General features: G+C 41.5%; 1 protein-coding gene across 2 annotated transcripts in view; it reads left to right on the forward strand.

Moving 5' to 3' along the window:
- Positions 1-2,381: 2,381 nt before the first annotated feature.
- Positions 2,382-24,368, forward strand: part of bmp1a (bone morphogenetic protein 1a) — a 38,674-nt gene continuing 16,687 nt past the window's right edge. The window contains exons 1-6 of one of the 2 annotated variants that reach the window (XM_050049971.1): positions 2,382-2,712; positions 12,351-12,464; positions 17,861-17,986; positions 20,149-20,266; positions 21,690-21,868; positions 22,273-22,378. In XM_050049971.1, the coding sequence (XP_049905928.1) occupies positions 2,568-2,712; positions 12,351-12,464; positions 17,861-17,986; positions 20,149-20,266; positions 21,690-21,868; positions 22,273-22,378 (788 nt within the window). In that variant the 5' untranslated portion in view covers positions 2,382-2,567. The remainder of the gene's footprint in view (positions 2,713-12,350; positions 12,465-17,860; positions 17,987-20,148; positions 20,267-21,689; positions 21,869-22,272; positions 22,379-24,368) is intronic. The other variant, XM_050049973.1, reaches the window with a different exon arrangement.

The following is a 24,368-nucleotide window of genomic DNA, read 5'->3' on the forward strand; positions in this document are numbered from 1 at the left end:
AAGCCCAGGCTTTGTGTGTAATAGGCAGGGACAGGATAACTGATGCCAGTCAGACGCAGAACAACAGAGCTGCTGGCTTAGCCTCCCATCATCAGCAGCAGCAGCAGTGGATATTCAAGCAATCCATCTGAGGTCTCTCCATGCAATCCCCACCACAGCTCTGTTGTTTTCTGCAGAAATTAGGTTGATGTGTGAGGAATCCGGTGAGACTGGAGAGAGGGTTTCAGCTTAGTGAGGCAATCTTCACTTAATTAATAACAGTGAGTAATTATTGGCAGGAAATTGGCTATAGTGAGATAAATTGAGAAGAAACTCAGGGAATACCTGCATTTACTCTCTTGCTGGATCCATTGTTGGTTGATATTCTGTTCTGTTAAAATTATGAACAATTGAATGGAGCCTAAAATTAGGACTATGAGTTTTAACTCTAACACGTGCTGAATATGCACAGTGCAATGTCGATCATGCCGTTAGTAGTGCAAGTTAAAGAAAAGGTTATATGCAGGATTGTGCTTGTGCATTGAACTATAACCAACTGTACATAGAATATATTATACTCAGGTATAGGGAGATGAATACAAAAACATGAATAGTTAATCTATTTATATGCACTATGACTGTACACTGATCAATAACTTTGATTATTTTGTTCCAATGCATTGTTCTACTGGGAAAACTTTGGTTCTGGCATTCATGTGGATACCACCTGACATGTTCCACTCACTCAAACACCGTTGCAGACCAAGTACCCCCCCTCATGGCAACACTACTCCCCAATGGCCCTCCAGCAGAGAAAAAGAAACATGCCACACTACAAAACCTGTTTAGAAATGGCCTGTGGAGCATGACAAAAAGCTCAAGATGACAACCTGGCTTCTAAATTTCCCAGGTCCCAATCTGCTCAAGGATTCTTGTGATGTGCCGGTACTTGGTCTGCTGCAGTGTTTGAGTGGGTGGAACATATCAGGTGGTATCCACATGAATGCCAGGACCAAAGGTTTCCCAGCAGTGCAATGCAATGGGACAAAATAATCAAAGTTATTCACTCAACTGTCAGTGGTTTTAATGTTTTGGCTGATCGGTGTATATCCAAACAGATGTTTATCTAGAGGTTAGGAAAAGTGCCAGAGAAAAATAAACAGTGTTGGAAAGATGGAAACAAAGGAATCAGTAATATAAAAAAATATGATTAATTAATGTCATAATTAAATGCAGCTTGTTTGTGGGTGCAGTTTATTGAATTTTGTCCATATAAATATATATATAGCATTGATTATATCATATTTTGTACATGGATGATTGTCTATTTTTGTGTGGTATGCTATGGAAATTCTTTATCATTATTATTATTATTATTACTATTATCATTATAAGTAAATGTAGGCTTTAAATCCAGGTGGGCTTTCTGTGGTTATATCATGAACCTAAGTCCTCACTGCCAGAGAAGCTTCTGCTCTAATTAATACATGAATAAACTACATTTTATTTATTTATTTGTTTATTTATTTATTTAGTTCAGACTATCATGATGTACACCCCTTGTACACGTTTGTTTACCTTTCACTCACCATCATTCAGTGTCCTGTTCCGTAAACAGCCGACAGGTGGCGCTCTCATCACTTCATTTTGCCCGTGGCTCCTTATCTGTGCGGGTGAAGCCTATTGCAGTCAACCTCCGTCTGTCTGTTTGTTTGTTTGTGTGTGTGCGCGCGCGTGTGATAGCGCGTGTGGGCGGCTGGAGTCCAATGCTCACGTGTGAAAAATTGTGCGTGCGTAAACAGTGCGCGGTGCTGCTAAGCTGTCTCGAGCGCTCTGGTGTGTTAAAGGGTAAAAAAAGAAAAAAGAAAAGGGAAACAAGAGGAGGAGGCAGTTAAAGTGTTTATAACTTTAATTAAACTGCATAAATATACAGAAAATAATGACCCTCAAATATGTCACGTGAGTAGGCTACAGCTTCCTCTGAACTTTTATAGACAACATGGGAGCCAAAATAAAACGCCACCAGGACGTTTTTAAACAAGCTCCTGCCCCTGGAAGCTAATGATAGCTTTACTTTGGTCGATTTAATATTGAATTAAGGTCCATAACTATAAACAGAGGACTGTTGAGATAGCAGAGGGGGAACTATCACCACCATATTCATCCTTCACAGAGAGATAATACGTGCTGAAGCAAATTATAGTCCCTCATGTGCTCTTCAAGGACCCCTGATGGACCAACCGGGGAGCAATAAAAACGCACAGGGGCATCACCGAGTAATGGGGGCATTTTCACCGCCCCTGTGGAGCTGCCAGATCATCAAAGTTTCTCAAGCAGCAGACTCTGCACTCGCCCGAAGCTCCGGCTGGAGGAGAGAAATCACTGCCCCCAGAGCCAAGAAGACACCGGTGAGAGGCTGGATTTAAAACCCGCCCTCCGGAGGGATCTCGTTTCCCCCAAAAACCTCCCATTTTCTCTCTCTCTCTTTCTCTCACTCACTCTTCTGTCTCTCTTTCTCTCTTTCCCTCTGTCCCTCTCTCTTCCTTTACCTTTATCCCTCGCCTTTCGCCGTCTCCCCCACCACAATAATGGATCTCACGGCGAGATGTTTGTGTCTCCTCTCCTGTCTCGGCGTGATATTGGCGATCGATTTGGACGCGATTGATCCAGGCTACTATGTGGAGCCCACTGCCACATCAGACGCGATCGACTATAAGGATCCCTGTAAAGCTGGTGAGATTTTCCCCCTTTCTCCCTCTGTAGTACGGGCTGTGTGATTCACCTTTTTATGTGGAGGTAGAAACATGCCACGAATCTGTTTGTGGAGCTTGCACAGATCGGGCCAGAGAGACGCTTTTCTGAGAGATGACAGCGGTGGATGTAGTTTTCAAAAGGCTCGGGAGAACATTATGTGCATTTGTTTTGTGCTGAGTGACATAGTTTTCTGCAGTTTGAAACATTTTTTGAAGCACACACACTGAGTCGCCTGGGATAACCCAGCTCGGAGAGTGGCTGCAAAGGATTGTGAGAATGAAAATAAAACAGGATGAGTGTCTGAATGCATTTCTCGAGACTCCAAAAGTTTTGGCTTAAGTGCTCGTTGAAAAAGTTACAGCCTGCTGTTTGCGGCAAATGCGCTTTTATTTTTTAAAATGTGATCCTGTAGTTCCTGCAGGCGGTCTGCTGTGTATTATTAAAAAGCCCGAGCTGTTGGGCAAACGAGGGATTCCTGCACTTTGATTTTTAGGACTTCTGCTCCCTTTCTGCTTGGTTTTTGTCACTGCACAAATAGTGTGTGTGTTTTTTCCACCGGCTGTTCACACGGCCACTGAAACAAAGTGGAGGAGGGGAAAGAGGAGAGTACAGTGGAGCTTAGGAATTATGCACACATAATTCTGTTGGCTATTATCTCATGGCCCAAGGTATAAATATGTCTGCTTCTTTTCTGCTGCGCGGGGAGACCTGCACATTTCTTACCATCATTTGGCAAAAGCATATCACACTTGTCACTGTAATCTTTGTGTGTGTTTTTTATGTGTGTGTATGTGTGTGTGTACTGTGAACTCACTGTCTTGCCAAATCCCTTTGGGGGAGTTTGAACAGATTGTGTTTTCCATCTGGTGAAAGTATTCAGGTTACAGATACAGAGAGTTGGCTTCACTCAGAGTGACCTCTAAAGTCCTGGAAGTGCTTACTGATTTGGCATTTGACAATTTCTGATGTGGCAGTCAAGTGTATAAAACACAATTCAGTCAGGTATCTGTTTTCCTTATCTTTCCCCCGAGGAGGAGATTAAGTGTCGACAGAGATGTAAAGATTGTGCTTTAGAGAGTGCTGTGGCTTGACATTAACACGGCAAAGGTTAGGCAGCAGATGAACCAATGTACAAGTCAGCGAAGATGTCGCTTCCTGTTGCTTCATTGTTTGATTTGAGTCATAGCAGATTGTTATGTATCACTAGTATGGATTAACGGACATTGACACAATGTTCGGATGAGTCCTTTGCACCGAAGGGTAAACGAACCAAGGGTCAGAGATACTGTGTTTATATTTCACATGTTTTTTTCCTCTTTGTTACCCAGAAATCGTTGATATTTACCAGAAATGTCTCATCGGGGACATTTCCACTTGATAATCCCCCAGTCAGCAATGGCGTTTGTCTTATTTGTGAGGATGTTATCATTATTAGTAATCAGTTTTTAAGTGTCATTCAGATGGAGTGCCGTTTTGTTTATGGTTTCCTCTGGGCACGTCTGCAGACAGGTGGTTGGGAGACGGTCACAAGTACAAACTCCCACTCTCTTTAACCCTCCTAGTCTTCAGCTCATCCAACACCCACCTGCTTTTCTCCTTCCTACTAAGCAGCAAAATGTCCAGGATGTCTCAGCTCTCCTTTTTACTCCTCACTCAGTTGATACACAGATTTTTCACAATAGTCAACTCCATACTAGTAGGTGATGATTCCTGGATTATTGATTTTCCTCTCTTTTTCCCTCATTTTTCAAGCGCATCACTGCGCTGAGTCTATTTGATCGCTTTCTGTGGCCTCAGGGTCAGCGTTTTTATGTCACGCTGCTTCCGCCCAGGAAAATGCTTACGGCTGTGTGAAGTTTCTGATGCTCAGCGAGGAGTGCATTTCTTTCGTGTCCTCTGTAGGGTTGTCCTTGGTTAACACTGTTCTTCAATGTCAGGACTGATTGGTGGGATACATGTGTGAAATTGTTCTCCTGTCGTCATCTTGAAAGTGAAGGTAGTCATGATATATAATGATTCCCATTCAAGATGACACATTGATGCATAGGTGCAAGGGGCTCGTTCCCCTCAATATTTACAACATGTGCATTTGTCCCCCAAAATAAAAGCACAGAAGTAGACAAAAATAAAGACAAAGGCAAAAACTGATGCATAAAAATCTTCAGAATGAAAGAAACTAAGTGTTTGATGCCCCATATCTCTTGGGTGTAGGGACAAGGTTGAAACAAAACCTACACCCCTGCATTGTTGTGATACTCCACTAATTTGTACTGGCTGCTCAGTTGGCTAATTGACCATGAAGTGACCAATACATTCGATTTCCTCAGACTATTTAAAATGCAGTAAGTTCATTTGTTGCCACAACACATGCGCCACTCCTTCGCAGCTAAGCCAAAGGAATCCCTCAAAAATGTTCACATTTACAAAGGATTAAATAACTCATCACTATACCAGACATGATAGAAATGTGCATTGATTGAAGCGAGCAGTGCACTAACACTGAAGTAATGCCATCTATTTAGGAAGTTAACCAGTGGAAAATTCCTTAGTTTGCAGAACTCCAAACTTGGCTGCATCCCAGGAAGTCATTTAAGACTCTAACAACCCTCTGAGATTAGATCCACTCATTTTCAAAATGAAAAATGGATGAGAACCAGTCACGCTCATTGTCTGCTGTGCTTAAATGATAATCATGAAAGCAGTGACTGGTTTGATATGTACGTATGCATTCATTTATGAAGCAAACATATTAATCCACCAAAGACTCCTGCGACAGCATTGTTTGTCTGTGCTGTCTGATGTTTGAACTCGGGATGCTTTTGAGCTTCTGTGCTGCTGTGGCCTCAGCTGCAGACAGGGCAACCTGAACACCCCCTGTCTTCTCTTGTCCTCTCTTACGCAAGTGGTTTTCTGGTCTATCTGGGCACCCAGCTCTCTCCTATGACTGGCTCAAACACTTCACACACTGACTGTAGGTCATTCACCTTGTGCCAAGGGAAAGCACGGCGGGAAGGTGGATGGTAGGGCAGCCGCACTGTGCCACACCAGCACTGGTGAGTGAGTGCAGGCCATTCACGAGGTTGCCTGGAAGGTTTTCCACAACCTGCTCGCTGCATCCGAAATATTTGCTGCTGTCAACAGCGACTTGTGTTATTCCTCTCGCCACTCGATGTTGGACCTTTACTGTGATTTGGCCATTAAAGATCTGACAGCTGGACTGGAGTGTTACTCAGTCTCTGTAAAGGGCCCCTGTGACCCTACTACGTTATAATTACTCAATAGACAGTCACTTGTGTATAGGACTGGATATCTGTAGTCAATATTTTTAAGGTATCGGCCAAAATAACCCAGTTCTAATTAGTCCATATGATCTTTTTTGTACCCAGAAAAAAAGATAATTTATATAGTTTGTCTTGCAGCCAATCACTGAAAGCATTCTTTGATTTAATGTGACACGCTATTGGCCCACTTCCACAGCAGCTACAACCCATACAGTCTGTGGTATGTTGAAGTGGAGCGCAGGGTAGTTGACGGAGTTGGCAATGTCAAGATTGCGGGTCAAACAGTACATCGACCTAGATCGATATATCCATTTGATGATCAACAAACAATATGATTGATGCAAAGTGAAACGTCAGTACATATAGTCAACTTTAACATACACCTTTATTTTGAAATTCCGATGGCACATCTATGTCACAATTTCCATCCAAGCACACCTCCTTCCTAAACATCCAAACATTGCTAGCAGCCTAGCACCAGGTAGACAATAGCAAGCAGCCAAGAAAAAAGACGATGCAGGATATTTATCGATATCATCTCATATCGATTGTAGACCCCTGAATTGAATCTAATCAAATCACATCGTGGTAGACTTTGTGATATCAGCATGTATCAAATTGTCCATTGAACTAATGTTGCGATGAAACTTGTGATTTACACTTCTACAACATGCCACCGAAATATTCAAAAGTATGGTGGCATTTTATTCAACTGAAAGCTTCCATTCATTTGATATCTATCGAAAGAAGTAGAAAAAAGACATTGAATGAAATATTCTATTGGTAGCAGTGGTACTGGTACTTTTTAAAACTACACCCAGCACTCTGTGCAGGATAGAAACATTTCTACAATGTTTAAATGTAAAACAGTCCTCTACAAAAAAACACCAACATGACTCAGACCCATGGGTTGACTTGATCTGTTTGTTAATTAGTGTGTATTTACTTGGTTGGTGTTTTTGTGAATTGCCTTCTTTCACAAGATCGTAAAGTTTAGTTTGTATTTTCGGGTTGTGTTCGTCTGAAAATGGCAGCTCCAAGCAGATGACACTCGTTACCATGCTCCCTCCCTCAGTCCTGCTCTGGCAATGAGATGGGGCTGTCTGTTGAACTTTGTGATTGGGCCTTTAAGCAACACTTAAGCAGATGCTTTTCCTTTATCATGGAATGCAGGCTGTATAGCCGAGCCCACACTGGGTGTTTTTTTTTACATTACAGGACCCCTGCCACTTCTCTCTCCGCAGGGTTCAGGTGATTAAGGAGCCGATCTCGATGCATTAGTTGGAACAATATGTTTGTCGTCAGAGCTAAGTAATAACTAATCTTGCATTACATTAATACCAAGTCTTGGTTCGGAGCCTTACAACAAATGCTTTGGGAGAGCTCATTTGAATGGCTCGAATGATGCCCAATTAGCCTGCCATAATGAGCAGCTTAACAGTTACTTCTTCATTATTCACAGTTTGCTTTTTCTAAATAATTCAGCGGTGGTACTTTGCTGTTCTCTGGAAGAATTATTTTTCTGTTCCCTCCACCTGTGGTGAGTACAGATAGCTATTATTTATGGAAAGTGTTGCAGGTTGACTCCAGATTTAGTTAATCCACAAACCCATTTAAACTTTGCTTAGGAAATCTGTCCTGAGAAAACCTGCTCTTTCCTCACACCAGACAGCATGAGTGTGTGTTAAGTCTGCTGTCTAAGCCACAAATATGAGTCTAGATGGTCAAAATAAGTTTTGTCAAAGGTGAACATCCCTACTGTGTGGCAATGAATTATTCATCTATAAGGAGCTCAAATGCTGTGTATCGTTGACATTAAAAAAGACAAATGGCTGGCAAGCTGATGAGTCATTAGAGGGGCTTCAACTGGCAGTAGTGTATATCAGTAATCAGTGGCAGGGATGAGCTGGGAAATCCAATCTGCTAATGGGCTTGATGGAGTGTGAAATGTTAAAGGGGAGGCAGTCTCTTGCTGCGTGCCCTTTGCAGCTGAAGTCGCTCTCATTTCACCAATAAGATTGAAGCTGCGGCGTGGTGACAGTAACTCGGTCTTGATCTCAGCTGTGGCTATGATGAGACTTCAGGCTTTTATTGGGAAATAATTACTCCAATCTCAGGCTGTAGCTTGAGACTTGGCCAGAATCTCTCTTCTAATCATACCTTAGTTAACTTTCTGAAATGAGCAGAGTGCAGATAAGTGGACTTTTTTTTCCCTCTCCTGCCTTGGGCTCAAATTGCAGTGTTAGGAAATGTCAAGGTAAGCATTTGGCTAAAGAAATAACAGCTGGTGTTGTTTTTACAGAGGAGAGGGACCATATTTACACGACAACAGGCATGCATAATACAATCCATCATTCCTTAGTTAGGATCATGTTTTTTTTTCCTTTTTAGAAACACTTTGTCGCAATATCCTTGTTGCAAAGGTGTTGCTTCTTTCCTATTTTTTTCTGTGTAGTTTTAAACAGTGTTTTCAGGCACAGTGACTACATTGGTCAGCATTTGGCAGAAAGGGCTGGTACAGTATGAAACCTGAAAAGGGATACTTACACTGTCATCAGATGGTAATCACCTTAACGCAATACGCTATTGGCCTCTATTGGAATTCAAATGCAGCGTTTGTTACCAAACACAAGCCGTGAAAGGCGGCGCCAGGGTATTGTGATGCATTCCAGGCTTACATATTGGCCGGGCTTTCACATCCTCATCAGCAGGTCCTGTATAGCGAAAAGACTGTCTAAACATCTCTATAAACACAGTGAGGAGCAAACCATGGCCCCACAGCGGAGTTGGCCTTCTAAATATAGGCTGGTGTTAGTGTCTGTATAGGCTTAGTATTGATGTTTGTGCAGGTTTCAGTGGCAGATGTCGTGGTCTGGTATTCACAGAAGGAGATTTATGGGAATAGTCGTGGCTTATTTGACACTGCAGAGGTCGAGACTAGGGCATTACATGAATCAATGGGATTATTTTGATTGAGATCTCATGTATAATCTGACTGTGTGCACTGATTGATGGGTCAGTCTGAGATGAGAAGGATTATGAAGGTTGAGATTAATTAAAATAATTCAGTGGATTCTGACCTTATCACACATCAAACATGTTCTGCGCAACATTTTATCAAATTTCTTTGTCATATATTTAGTTTAGCCTCATTAGATTATTTTCATTGTCGATTAACCTGTCAACTTCTTGAATAATGGACTAGTTGTTCGGTCTATAAAATGGTGAAAAATGTTGATTAGTGTAAACTAAACCCCAATATGACATCCTGAAATGTCATTTTTGTCAACAATCCACAGATAATAAGTTTATTGTCATAAAGGAGGAAAGAAACCAGAAGATATTTATATTGAAGAAGCTGGAAACTGGAAGTGGAGGCTTTTTTTCCCCCTTTAAAAACACTCAAATCGGGGCGTCGGTGGCTTAGTGGTAGAGCAGGCGCCCCATGTACAAGGCTGTTGCCGCAGCGGCCCGGGTTCAGCTCCAGCCTGTGGCCCTTTGCTGCATGTCACTCCCTCTCTCTCTCTCCCCCTTTCACGCTTGTCTGTCCTATCAAATAAAGGCTAAAAATGCCCAAAAAAACCCCAAAACACTCAAATCGATTAATGGAATATGAAATTAGTTGGCGAACAGTGTAATATTTGACAACTAATCGATTAATTGTTGCAGTTCTAATACACATATTTGCATTTACACCTAAACAACAACCTTTTGGTGTTTTTTCTAATTAAAGAGGGACATCTGAACTAGAACAGCGGCTAAAAACCCCTCTACTATTACCTAACTATCCTGCACAGTAAATAGTATTACAGCTGCAGCTGTTGTCATTTAGGTAATGAATAATGTTTGGAAAGAGATGCTGCACTGTACTCTGCGGTGATCACTTGCCATCTGCCACATTCACCGGGTTTTAATCTACATTACAACACACAAGTCTCTGTGTTTGTACTTCGTATCATTGCAGCACTCGGTATCTAGATGAGTTTATCACCTTTCTCCATAGCCTGTCCTCAATCCCAGCCTAGAGTTGTGTACAAAAGATTCCCTAAAACCGTGCGTCTGTGGATAATTAAAGCCAGGAGACAAGGGGATTAATCCACAATCCCTGAGAGTCTTTCCATAAACCTGCAACAGCGTCTCCAGGACGACTGCTGTGCCCGGGGGAAATGAGTCTTAATGCCGCCGGGCCGTGCATTTGCTCACTTCAATCTCCACTGTTGTTTGAGAACAATGACACTGCGGATTAAGCGGCCTGTCTCCGGCACAGTGGTGGATGATTGGGCAGAGAGCGTGGCCCTCTGTGAACCTCATGGGGGTGGGAGAAAGCCTGTACCTCGTTATTTGGTCACAGCCTGCACATAACACCGCTAATATGGTGCAAGTTGATACTGTATGTGAAAAGAAACGCCCTCAGATTGTTTAATTTTCCTCAGCGAAAATTGAGTGATGAAAGAGTTTCATAGAAATATTTTGAATACCTTTTCTTAGTGCTTATGGCCTTATATGACATCAACTTAGATTTAAGCACTGTCTGTTCTTTCCAGCGCTCAGCCAGTTCTGGGAATCAAATAAAAATGTGAAGATAAAAGAGAAAAATGTCCTTCTGTAGTCAGCCTATCCATCCTTTACTGCGCGACATCTGGTAGCTTCCCCTTATCAGTGGTGTTTTTGGCAATGTGTCAGTGTGAGTGCAGATTGTGAGTAGTCTGTTTTGTGTCTCGGGGATTTGGTTGGAGTGAATTAGTGTGTTTTTGCGAGCACAAATTAGAGGATCCCTTCGACCTCTGGAATTTGAACCTGTCCTCGGTGCATGCCCTGTCTTGCTGGTTGTGATCTACACCTTTTTTTCTTATTGCTGTCATTAGCCTCTAATCCCAAACACAGTCCTTCTGCTGTGCATCCTCCACGTCCTGCAGGGTGGAAGACTAGCCTGTATCTACCAAAGCCAGCTCCAGATTGTTTCAATAATACTCTTCTGGTGGAAAGGGATGGCAGCCAAGTGTTTTTTTGTCTTTGTTTCTATTGTGCTTTTCAGCCCTCTCTCTCTTGTTTCAGACCTCTGTCAAACTTTATAGGAGAGCAGGAGATAAAAGATCGTTCGTGTGGATGTTTTTGTTGCATGCTGGGAAAAAAAAAAAACATGCTGCCTTGAATCTAAATAAAATCCAGTTAATCTACACATGATGGATATTCTCTTGCAGCAAGGGTAGCTTTTATCATGGTGACACGTTGAAGATTTACAGATTTCAACTTCTGACAAACACAACTACTGTAAATCACTCCCATTAACTTTAGTGGTTCTCCGGGCTTCTTACCCCTCTGGGCTTTTCCCCCCTCCACCACACTAACCTCCAAACACACATGCAGAAGGCTGTCATTTTCTTTCTGCTCCACATCTGCCTTCCCTATTCAGAGCTGCGGTGTGGGCAGAGGATATGCCTTCTTCCTCTCTTCGCTTCCCTTCCCCTCTCGTTGTCATCTCCTGTTCAGACAACGGATTACAGTGCCACCCCTTTGCCCTTCTCTCCCCCTCTGCTTCTCCCAAAACCCCCATCACCCCCACCCTACTCCAACTCCTGCATACAAGCCGGGCCATAAATTCTAGAGACGTGCTGGTGTTAAAAGCCTGTTAAAAGTGAGCGCCCTGTCTCTGCGGAGAGGACTCCTATAGCTTATCCGCCACAGAAATGGGGCATTTAGCAAGGAATCCCATAAAGCACATTCCTCGTAAAATGGGACTGTTTGGTTATTTTTCCCTCTCCTTGGCCTCATTAAAGAGCTATTACTTGTTCAAGGTGCCCCATATTACTCCATTGAGGCAGTGTCAGTGTCTCACTGTATCATATCTGATAGCTCTATCCAAGGACGCCAAAGCGCATAGTGTGAATTTTGTTGTTTGGTAACATCTGGACTTCATTTGGCTCAATTAATCATGTCAGTGTTCAGGTTTCTGAGTTCATACTCCCTCTATGTTGCATGAACCTTCACGAACCACGTGCAATATGTTGCTTACATTTCTGTCCTATAATTTGTAGTCCAGACCAGGCGGCCTTCCTGTTATCCAAACAAACATACTGCTGTTTCACAACTCTGTTTCTATTTCAATGCATGGAAAGGGTAAACAGAGCAGAGTCAAGAAAGTAATGATGTTTTTATATTTACGTGTTACATGCTCGAGGCCTTCCACAAGTGCTTTGACTGGGCCTCCACGCAGCCTTTTCTGTCTGAGCAGCAGGAAAAGCTTGAGGCAACTTGGCGGCTCAGACTGATGCTCCATATTGTGCAGTCGCCTTGCAATCGTCTGACATGTGCCTTCTCTGTGTTTGTCTGTTTCAGTTGCCTTTCTGGGAGACATCGCTCTCGATGAGGAGGACCTGCGATCGTTTAAAGTGGACAGAATAATAGATTTGGCTCAGAGAAGCGTCCAGATTGTAAATCACACAGACACAGGTAACGACAACAGAAACCACCTCTTCAAAGATTACAGCTCGAGGTGAAAAACCCCTTGTTAGAGCGCTGAGGCAAAGTGTCTCAGATTGGCACTCCAGATAAAACAAAATTGTAGCAAAACACCTGAAATGAACATGGTACATTTTTTCTTATTGAGGAATAATTCTGTATAAGGACATTTTACTCTCTAACACTACAACTGTCAAACCGCTCAGGTCCTCTCCACCTGAAAGTCAGAGGCAGCACCTGCCAGATAGCAGTTTTGTGTTTTTCACAAGCTGTCTTCAAATGTTTATGCCTACAATTGTCCTGTTATCACTACACATTGCTACACCTGTATCACCATGTTCAACAGTAATTGCAAGGCTTTGTCAGGTTAAATATTGCTCTTAAATTATAAAGCAGTACTTAAGCAACAGCCGTGCTCCAGCAGGGACCGACATGCTTCACAATCCTATAAACTATAGGTGAGCATGAACCAACAGGTACATGCATGTTGCTGTTTGTTCGTGGACGGTGTCAGTCTGCTGTTTTTCACTCGAGTTAATGAGCATGCTGAGGGAAAAGAAACACTTTGCAGGATTAAAAATACATTTCAACTGCTCTCAAAATATCCACAGGGTAACATTGATTTATAGACTAAACAGTGACCCCTAAGGCAGGGAATTAAGAGGAGACTCATGGCTCAGAGACAGACTGTGTGTACACTTGCCTCTGAATATCCATTTGTCCACTTGAACAGGTTAGTCACTGCACATCTAATTGCTGAGTAGTGGAAAGGATACACTAGTGTTGAAAAATGAAAAAACACAGTCAGCGTAGTTGCATAAGGCTGTTCTTTAAAACGCAACATTTATTCACACTAGTATTTTGTTCCCATGTACCCTCTTCAGGCTGCACAGACAATCCCTCACTTCAGTATATACACCAGAGTAAGGCTGGGTAATATATCACTGTTATATCGATATTCTGATACGAGGTTAGAGATCATCATGGATTTTGGATGTCGTATTATCATAAGTGTTGTCTTCTCCTGGTTTTAAATACTGTCTCTATAGCACCCAGCTGTATACCAGATCAACTTACACAGGTGTTGATCCTACTTAGTAGTCAAAATGACCTTTACACACTATTGTGCCTACCATATTGTGCCACCTAGAGGTCCCCTCAAAGGTACTGCTCACCACAAAATCAGCTGTGAGCTACAGAGTGTTGGAGATACTGGCTGTAGAGATGTCTGTTTTCCCTCTAATATAATAGAACTAGAAGGCACTCAGCTTGTGGTGCTCACAGTGCCAAAAATCTACATTTCAAAAACTCAACAGCAATGTCTCTTTCCAGAAATCATGACCCTGTTATTCCAGATAATACACAGATCTTGTTTTGAGCAGTTTCATTTAGGAACTATTTTCTTTCTACCGATTACACTCTGCAACTGTATCACCGTGTAGAAGGAAGGGTGCATCTACTTTTTGCTCACCTAGCACCACTGAGCTAGCTAAAGTTACAACTCCGCAGAGGAGGTCGCCATTAATGTTAGACATCTCTATGGCCGATATCTTCAACACATGGCAACTCACACCAAAACAATCTATATGAATTAATAGCACCACAGATAAGGGTTGATCTGTCCCTTTAAATCCAGAACATACAAATCAATACATCTCAGAGAGTAGAATGTTTAAGTCTGTTATTATATAGTTATGAATGAGCACATTAAGTATCTTCAAGGACAGTCAATTTCATTACAAATCAGTACAAAAATTCTAAAGTAAAATAATCTTTTTTCAGTATTCTCCACTCGCTCTGTCACGATTCGTCCTCAGTGTATGCACATCATTCAAAAGTGTTTATTATCAAACAAGCCATCCTTATTTCAGGAAACAAGAAAAATCATAACTTTTATTTCTTCCACATGGTGTCAATGATTTCAATTTGTGGATGTAAAACCTTTCTCAGTGCCATCTCGCGTTTGTCACTGCACCTCACCGGACTATGAAATTGCTTATCATAAACCTGAACGCAGCAGCTGTATGATTAACTTCTTCTTTTCCACAGGTGTGGTCATATCTCTATCCCCTGAACTCTAATCCCTCTCAGCCCTCCTTGTCTGCCCTGCACTAATCAAAGAGCAGGGACATTTGGTTGACTAAATAATAACATGATCAGAATAACCAGTAATAAAACCTCTGACCTAAAACCCCTCCCTTTCTGACTATGAGTGCAGTTGGTAGATTTAATCATATTATTGTAATTAACACATTTTCCACAATTTTGTCTCCCCAGCAGTCTTTCTTATCAGTTAAGCGAGCAGATTTGGCTGTTATCAGACTTTTCCTCAACACATGCACAAGTGTACGTGCTAATTGATCTCGCCAGGCTGCTAAGATTTACTCTTGCAGACTGAAGTTCGACAGAACACATTGTTCCAGCAAGTAAAAAAAAATCTGTGCAAACTGTGGCTCGCATGTTAATCAAATTTAGTTAGAAAAGATGGGGGCTCGTAGTCGCAGGGCTTCAAGTATTGTTATGGAACAGCAATCCATGTGCAGGATCTACTCAAACCAGATGTGCTTGCCTTTGTTTCTACAGCGACACTTATAGTATCAAGAACAAGTCTATCCCAAGACTGACACGTTTCAGCCTGCAGCCTTCGTCAGTGTAATCCTGGTGGTGTTTCACAATATAGTTGATCTTTATACTACAAGTGTTTCTAGAGATTTGGGCTTCCTCAGACTATTTCCCCTTTTTCATGCATCATTGAGGAAGTTGTGCCAGAAATCACTAATGTTTCTGCAACAGTCTCATGAAACTCCTCGTTGGATAGAGGTCAGTTTGTTAATTAATAGTTTTAATCAATGTTAAATTAATCATTCATTAACTCCTGAACCATGGACGGGCATCAGTGCACCATGGGGATTCTGCAGGTTTTCATTTAATTGAAACACTGACGGATTTAACCCAAATATGACGAACTGAGTGACACCAGCTGTTGGAGTCTTTATGTGGAAAGAAAACCTGCAGTGTCCCAGCCTTGTAAAACACACCAACCTAATCTATATATGAATATTTTGGTCAAATGAAAAATAATAGATGGAACAATATGTAAGGGATAATGTATAGTGAGCAGGGCATTACTGCGAAATGAATGCAGACACAGTGATGTATGGCCCTGAGGCAAAGTGCAGGGGTCTTGAATCACCCTGGAGGCATTCATTTTGCTCTGATGACCCGCTGGCAGTACATTATTCCACTTATTAAATACCTAATTAATAAAGAAATCAATAACTAACACAAAATATGGATTTTAAAAATGGTTGTATTGATTTAAAAATGATTTTATTGCTTCCGCACATGATCAGAAATGAGTTGATAGCAACGGTCTGCTCTTCAGAAATAACAGATCACAGAGTGCCGTAAGTGATCAGTCAGAATCAAGTATTCAACAAAACCATGTAATAAGAAAGTATGGCAGTACTTTTTGAAATAAATGTTAATTATATGACTTTAAAATCAGACCTCTTCCCAACACACCCATTAAATTCCTGCACCGCATGAACTGTATCTAAAGGTCGGTAGTTCTAGTAGGTCAGTAGCTCTCCGCCTTCGTCATTAGACTTCTGAAGTTTTCTCTCCTGCACACATTTAATGATTTCCTTATAAAGAAAAGAGTCTACTTTTTAACAAGGATATATTTTATTATCATTGTCTATACCTAGGTTGCATACATGCCTTTATACATGCAGCGCCATACATGTGGAATCTTCTGCAGTAGGACTTAAAGTCGCCATTATCGGGTCCTATAGCCTGTTTCAAAGCACTGTTACAGGAATTTCACCAATATTTATTTATTATATTTATTTATTTAACCTTTATTTGACCAGAAAAACCTCTTGAGATTAATATACATGTCACTCTCAGGGTGTATTTAGCTGGGGGGTTTTAATATGTTTTTAGTTGCCCCTGTATTTATGGTTCACTTATAGCATATATTAACAGGCCTTTTAGTTTTTGTTGTAGTAATTTTATTTTGTGTGTTTTTGTGTGTGTTTAATATAACTTGTTTTGAAGTTGCATATTTGATTTTGTATTTTTGTTCAATGGACACTCTTTAATCTCAAGTGGTTTTCTGGTTAAAAAAAACTAATAAACAAAAATGGAAAATGATTTAATATAGCATGCATTGTCAAAAGTCAACATTTACTTTCTTTAAAGATCTCAAATTCTCAAAACTATAAAACATCATTACTTGATGTGATTAAAATGCCAACAAAATAACACCTTGATGGTGTCTTCACCATCTTTTCTTTTTCGTATAAGTTTCAAATAATAATAATAAAGCATCAGTGTGACACATCTGTTTATTTAGATCAGGTTATTTATTGTCTTAATGACCCAATGCCAAACATAAAATGCCAATTAAAATCTAATTATTTCACTGGATCTTCTGCCACAGAGCTGCATCATTAAACTGGCAATAGACAAGTTTTTGTTTTAACTCATCATTAGGAAGTAAATGTTGATTGCACAATGTAATGGCTATAAGATAATGACACCATCTGCGTTAGATTGGTTCCCTATAAACATCGCTTTCATCATGCAGTTCTGTCTGCCACCAGGTACAAAATCTCTTGGGAAAATGAAGACTAACTGGCAATTCAGTCATCTGACAGCCTGGCACCATTTCTATCTGCTGTCATATGTCTTTTATAGACTAAATGAATCAACAAACTCACGCTCCTGTCTTATGTTGTTGGTAGTTGCTGCTCTGCTGAAAACGGAAAGCGATCTGGTTGTTTTTGCGACAGCAGCGCCAACAATAATACCACTTGGAAATGCTTGTGGGGGAAATTGTCTGTTTCCACTTCGAGTAAATCAATTGAAAACCAACAAAAACATACTGTTCTGGGTTTGTACCTAAAGGACTTCAAACAGCTGATGTCAGGTGACAGCAGTTATATGTGCTTTAATATAAGTTACGCCTGTTCTGCAGCATAATAATGAAGTACAGCAGGGAGATTGTGCTATAGGTGGTTCACATATGGATGTTTCTTATTATAATCCCCAGGTTTAGGTGGGAGCTTAGTCGCCATGGTTACTTGCATTTATGTGTGTTTGAGTGACATTAAAACGGTGAAATTAATTTGAAGGGTAGAAAGCTTCAATAGAATCCATTTATGCAAAAATGGGAAGAACAATGTTATTTGAGCAAACGTCTCTTTAAGGGAGTAAATGTAATTTCCTAAATGAGAAATAATAATTAGAACTTCTGAATGGCATTAAACCTTCAATAAGTCTCTTTTGTCAGATTTGGTCTTCTTAAATGTTGGAGAAACATTTTACCCAGAAACATCATTTGTTTGTTTGTTTTTGTGTCTTTTATTTGAAATCTTCAGGAGCAACCAATCAGAGTAGCCAAAACAGGCAAAGCTCACGCCGCAGGAAAAGAGCTGCCACCTCCAGACCTGAACGTGTTTGGCCTGAAGGTGTTATTCCCTATGTCATCAGTGGAAACTTTAGTGGTAAGTAACAACGATTTACTCACCCTCTTTAACAGAGGATGTGTTTATGTACATGATGTGATGTAATGTTGGTGCAGAAAATACAAAACTGGGGCATCATCTTTTACTAACTCCTAAAAATGAATAAAGAAACAAACTGCTGCAGAGGTGGGAGTCACACGTGCAAGTCCCAAGTTACTGTGGTGAGAATCAAGCAAGTCAAGTCGAATCCCTGCTATAAGTCAAGCAAATCACACGTCAAATCATATGAAATACTGATGATCAAGTCAAAAGCTAGATGTCCAGCTAACATTTGACAAGCCAAGATTTTTTTTTAACTGCAGACTTTACACACCACTGTTCTCTTCTTACCAGCGCCATTGACAGCATCATTCTTAAATCAGAATTTTACTATTTTTGGACTAGCCCCCTCCACAATAGCTGCCTTGTGCGTTGACTCTGTTGGGCTGCCAAGTCCTATGGGTTGCTAAGTTTGCACGCATTAGGGTTGTAGTCAACCAAAGAAAATCTTGGCTGACTGATATTATACCTACTCTCCAACCAATCTATTGGTCAGTGGGGGAAAAGAATCTGCACTTTGTCTCTAGATGAATTAAATCGGCCTCAGTGCACTGACCACAGTCTACCTGGTAGCGTAGTGTGTCCACCAAAGCATATTTTTTTTCCGGTAACAGGGGTAAACATTAACACTTGTCCAGGGCAAGTAAACTCTGTTATCAGGCAAGTGGGATGCCTCCAGTGAAAAATAAATGTGATGTCCAATATTATCTAAAAAAAAATAAACTTTGAACTGTAACACTTATCCACCTGAGCTGTGTGTGCGTGGCTCTCTCACTACAAGCATTGAATGGGACTGATGGAAAAAAATCTGACATACTGGACGCTATAGAAGTTCACTTTGGGGTTGACAATGTCATACATAATATAATATTACTAACATTGATTATCTCTGTAACGCTGCATGCAAGACAGAGACTTATGCTAACTTTGGCCATCTTGGCTCCAACAAGTCTCCAGTGTGTTCCTATTACTCTCAGAAGCTTTATTATCCAGCCTTGAACTGCTGTGTCCTTTTAGAGACTCAGAACATAAATCCATAATGATAAATCCGTTACCGATTGTCCTCTATGATTATTTATACTTTTTTCAATTAAAAACGAGAGTTGAAAAATGTTTTACTTCAGGTAAGACGCTGCGTGTCATCAGTCATACAATCACAGTGGAGAAGGGGCAGGACAAATGCCACAAACCATCACAGAGGACAAATACAAGCGCTGAACAACAACTGCTGTTATTAAATGGACCAACCAATCGACCAGAACGTGACAGCCCTAGCAAAATGTCAACTTTTTAATATCCAGGAAAATGCAAATATTTAAAAACAAGTAAAATCCTTTCAAGTCATTGGTCTCAAGCCAAAGTCAGATCTTTTGTCATTGTTAGTCAGGCAAGTCTTGAGTCAGATTGACCCCTCCTCTGCACTGCTGTAACATGTCATCTAGTCGTTGCACCTTAAAAAATGTCTATATGTTTGTGGAGCTCTGCTGGGTAATTGTTCAAAAGCAAAATAAATATTGTAATTTTAATATGATAAATACAAGACTATGAAACTTTATAAAATATTATTAAAAATGTATTATGGTGGCCAACACGCCAATACAAAAACACAAACGGCCCTATGTAGAGCCAGTGTTTGGTTTGTCTGTTCTGGGCTACTGTAGAACAACATGGCAAACTCTGTGGTAGATGACTCACTCCATATGTAGATATAAACGGCTCATTCTAAGGCAATAAAAAGACAATGAAACTAATGACAACATTGTTATGAACATTATATTGCATTTCTGCCAATATATGCCCGTAAATCCTACACACTGGACCTTTTGAGGAACACTTCACCCCACAAAATGACCATTTTTCTGTAAAGGCATGCCAGAAAAATAAAGTTTTCCTCACAGATATAAGGTAAGAAGGCATGACTTACTAATTTACAGATGGTCATTTTGTGGGTAAAGTATTCCTTTAAGACTTCATTTCCAGTAACTCTCTGTATCTCAGAGCTGTTTCAGGCTGTTCCCGTTTCTATTTACCTCCACTTTACTATAAAATGTGTGTGTTTTTGTCATCTCCACTGATCTCACCCTCTCCGTCATCCTATTCAGGCAGCCAGCGGGCTATATTCCGCCAAGCCATGCGGCACTGGGAGAAGCAAACCTGTGTGACCTTTATTGAGAGAACGCAGGAGGAGAGCTATATTGTCTTCACCTACCGACCATGTGGGTGAGTCAGCGGGGTTTTCAGCTCCCACATGAAGGAACCGAACAATACCCTGCCTCTGTTGCGCCTTCGTTATCTACAGCTAATTATTTAGGGCCTAAGTACTTTTCCTTGCTTCCTGCTCAGCAGCCTTTCACCATTGTTCATCCTCTTTGTTCGCAGCCTCTGTGCGAGTTGTTATTTTAGCCCCCTACCAGTCCTGAGAGAGACGGCCATTCAGTGTTTGGGAATGTTTCCCGTGCCTCATCATCACACTGCATCGGTCACTGAGCACTTGTGTCAAACATGGTGTACAGAGCTGCATCCGAGGGAGAGACTTCCTCCTGTTTACTGCACTCCACTAAAGTTAGGCTCAGTGTCCACTCAGCATTTCCTCTTAAACAGATACTCAGGGGACGTGCTGGTTGTGGCTCTTGTTGTTGCTAAGCGACTATTGACAACCTGTTTGGACGTGCTGGGCTCTTTTATTTAATGATGAAATATTTTTTAATTAAAGCACTTGCTACTGTTGGGAACACAAACCAGTACAACCTATTAATTTGAGATTTGGAGGGAAAAGAGGCCAGAGCTGTTGGGAGAAGTATTAGAGAGGTTCCCAGGGGACACACAAACCTAAAATGTTCCCATGTTTCAATCTCACACAGATTCAAACCACAAACTGGAACCATTATGTCATTACACACAATGTACCTCTCCCACTGATATGCATCACTCAACACAAACAGCTTAACAGAAAGCGGATGCAGCTCATGAAACTGAGCTTTTTCCAGCCAACTGTTGATAGCCATTTTTAGCTTGGTTACTGGCCTCCGGAGCAACAGGGATGACATTATCCACGCAGGCGGCAGCGGTTAGCAGTGGGAACGCTTGACTCTGCTGCATATTCAGCAGGCCCCCATCTGTCCTGTGCAAAGTTCAAGGCGTGTCTCAGGAGAGCCTGGCCTGGCTCACAGTAATTAGAGAGCGGCTGTCTGGCCCACAGGGCCGTGATGTGTGCCCGTCCTCCCAGACTCCCACACTGAACCTTTCATGTCACACTGAGATGGAGCGCTGTAGCCAGCCAGCTTCCACCGTCACTCTCAACATTTGCATTGGCAGACGCATGAATGAATGTCGCTGCTGTATGTGTGGATGATGGGTCGCCTTGACCAGCTCTCCTATAAAACAGACCAGAGGTTGTTGAGATAATGTTGTTCTCTTTACAAGCTCCATTATATATGCACAGAGCATGTTAAAATATAGGAGCCATAGACGTTAAAGAGCCAGAGACACATTCCTTCTTCTGCTCCCCTGGGAAACATGACTTTTTTGGCCTCGCTCTGTAGTTTCCACTTGCTTGTCGGTGTTTTTTTCATTTACTAAAACATAAAGTTTTGGGTTTGTTAACACTGCTTCTGTGTGTGTGTGTCTGGCTGCTAATTCGTAGGTGCTGCTCCTATGTTGGTCGACGCGGAGGGGGCCCTCAGGCCATATCCATAGGGAAAAACTGTGACAAGTTTGGCATTGTGGTGCACGAGTTGGGTCACGTGATTGGATTCTGGCACGAACACACGCGGCCTGACCGAGACGAACATGTCAGCATTATCAGGGACAACATTCAACCAGGTAGGAGCCCAGGTCTCAGCAATCCCTCAGCAATAATGTTAGGAAGATGCAGTGAGAGATGAAATAATGAAAGTAACACATTTGTTCACACGAAAAGTCCGGGCTAAGATGGTAAGAACAGAAAAGAGGCTCATCCTCAGCCTGCAAGTGTTTATAGAACTGGTCAACAGCATATAAAACAGCTATCCAGGCCAGCTTTTTAAAATTTTTGTCTGTGAAAAGTTAAAACAATTGTCATGCCAAAAAGCGTTAAACATCTCTGTGATTTATCAGCTGTGTCTCATTGTGTGATGCGTTTTTCGGGAAGAGGAGAACTGTATTCACCTTTGACATACATCCATAAGGTTGCACAGTATGACTCAGCTTCATATTTCAACTGTGCTTTTCCCTTTTTCCTTTCACAGGACAAGAGTATAACTTTTTGAAGATGGAGCCGGGGGAGGTGGACTCTCTGGGAGAAGTCTATGACTTTGACAGTATCATGCACTATGCCAGGAATACATTCTCCAGGTAGGAGCCAAGCCAAGTTCCACTCCATACGCCCCAGACAAGAAAACTCGTCTTAGATCAAGTCAGGCCAAGCTGTTTTCCCACTCCGCGGCAACCTTTTAACCCATTATCTTTATTTTCCATTCCTGCTCTTAGACTTTTATGAGTGTATAGATCTGTAATGCACCAGATCCGTGTCTATGGGCTACTGCTGAGTAATGTGGCAGGATTCCCAAAGAGAAGAATGAGACACTTAATTCTTCCTAATAATGAATCACTAGAAAACTAGCATGTAGCCTGAGGACATCAAGTTTAGAAAAGGCTCACTGTTGTTTGAATGTCTGTGTTGGACCTGAATTGTTTCCTCACTGTTTTGAGTTCATATACAAAGAGATAGAAACAGGTTTCCTGGGAGAAGGTGGGTCTTTGGTGGATATTTATAAAGTAGCTCCTACAAAAAGCTTCTATTTTGAACTAAGGACTCTCCTCCTCTTGTCTAAGTTTCTTTTGGCTGGACTATTTTTTTTTCAACAATCAATGCTCATATTACATGGGGCTTTAGGGAGACTGGAGGAGTACAAATGTGATTTATGTAATATTTGGAAAAAGATTAAATTGCTTATTGCTGTAATGGAAATACTGAGGGTCAAAAAAATAATACACGTGATGTCAGCTGTGGCAAGAAATCTGACGGGTCTTTTTCCATTTAGCTTCTTCTTTTTGGACCCACAGTGGAGCAGAGTAGATATGTCAGTTTCACATTTAGCTCAGCTGTTGCTTCATTGTTTTACCTGTTTTGGCATCCACTTTTCACTCTCATTGTGGCTTGTGCTGCATCAGCAGCTCTGAGCAGTGTTTTAAAATGATTTAAATCCAATGTCTCTGGAATACTTAGAATTATTCATATTATCTTTTTTCCTGTAAAGTGAACGCCAAGTCTTTGTAGCCATAGTGAAAGTGTTTGTCTGGGATGTGCCAGCTCCTTCCCACAGCCTGTTCGAATTAAGGTTCCTCTCCTCGGTTGGTTCCCGCTGCTTTTGCAGCAGCAGCAGGCAGCCCCAGTAAAGCAGCATCGGTCCTGGGGCTGAGCTAACACAGCAACAGTAGCCCTGCTTCATCATGACAAAATTTCCGCACACCACTTTCAAGGCTATGTGGAGCTTCTTGTAAAAATTGTGCTTTCACATCATGAACTGCCTCATTATGCTCCTAAAGACTCTTTGAAGAGGCTTTGGTGATTAGTAGCATGATGTTTACTCCGAACTACTGCAGGGACCTGGGCTGCAAAGCCTTTTAGCACCTTCGTAGCACTCAGGTGTTACAATACGTGCCGTGCTACTAAATGTTGTCTGCACTCCATGCACAATTAGGGTCAACCGCTAATAATCACCCACATATGGTAGGGACTGGAGGAGTGGAAATTGTATTGTCTCAATTAATGTTTCCCTTGTGTTTTCCCATATAAAGGAAACTTTCTGCCAAATGCTCTCCGGGCTCAGTAAATAGCATCACATGACTCTAAACGTGTATCTTAAGATAGTTGATAAATAACTGATGAATAAGCATAAATGGCTGAACTGTGGTGACCCAGATTAAACCAAATTTGTTATTAAATTACTTGGAAACTGGAAACATGCTGCATAGACAAAGTCCTGTTTGTAAAAGCAGAAGTGTAAATGCTTACTTAACACTTCATTTTGTTGCCAGCTGACCTCATTCCTTACCCCCTTTTTAGATGCCACAGGAAGCTGCCCCAGATGTTGTGCTGTCATTCAGCACTACACAGGGGTGTTGCGGCGTCAGAGGAAAAGTTTTACCAAAAAAAGCCCCATGACAAACACTGGTCAGTCTGGGCTCCTACTCTAGTCATCCAAGGCTGCGGTTAATTTGAACTCTTATTTACCAGCTGGGTGACTGCAGAAGCCAAAATAGACCTCTTGGGAGAAATTGACTCAGATTCAGCTTCTGAGTCATCATTGTAATTACAAAAGCATCACTACGCTCACAGCAA

Source organism: Epinephelus moara, chromosome 8, assembly GCF_006386435.1.
Source record: "Epinephelus moara isolate mb chromosome 8, YSFRI_EMoa_1.0, whole genome shotgun sequence".
NCBI lineage: Eukaryota > Metazoa > Chordata > Actinopteri > Perciformes > Serranidae > Epinephelus > Epinephelus moara.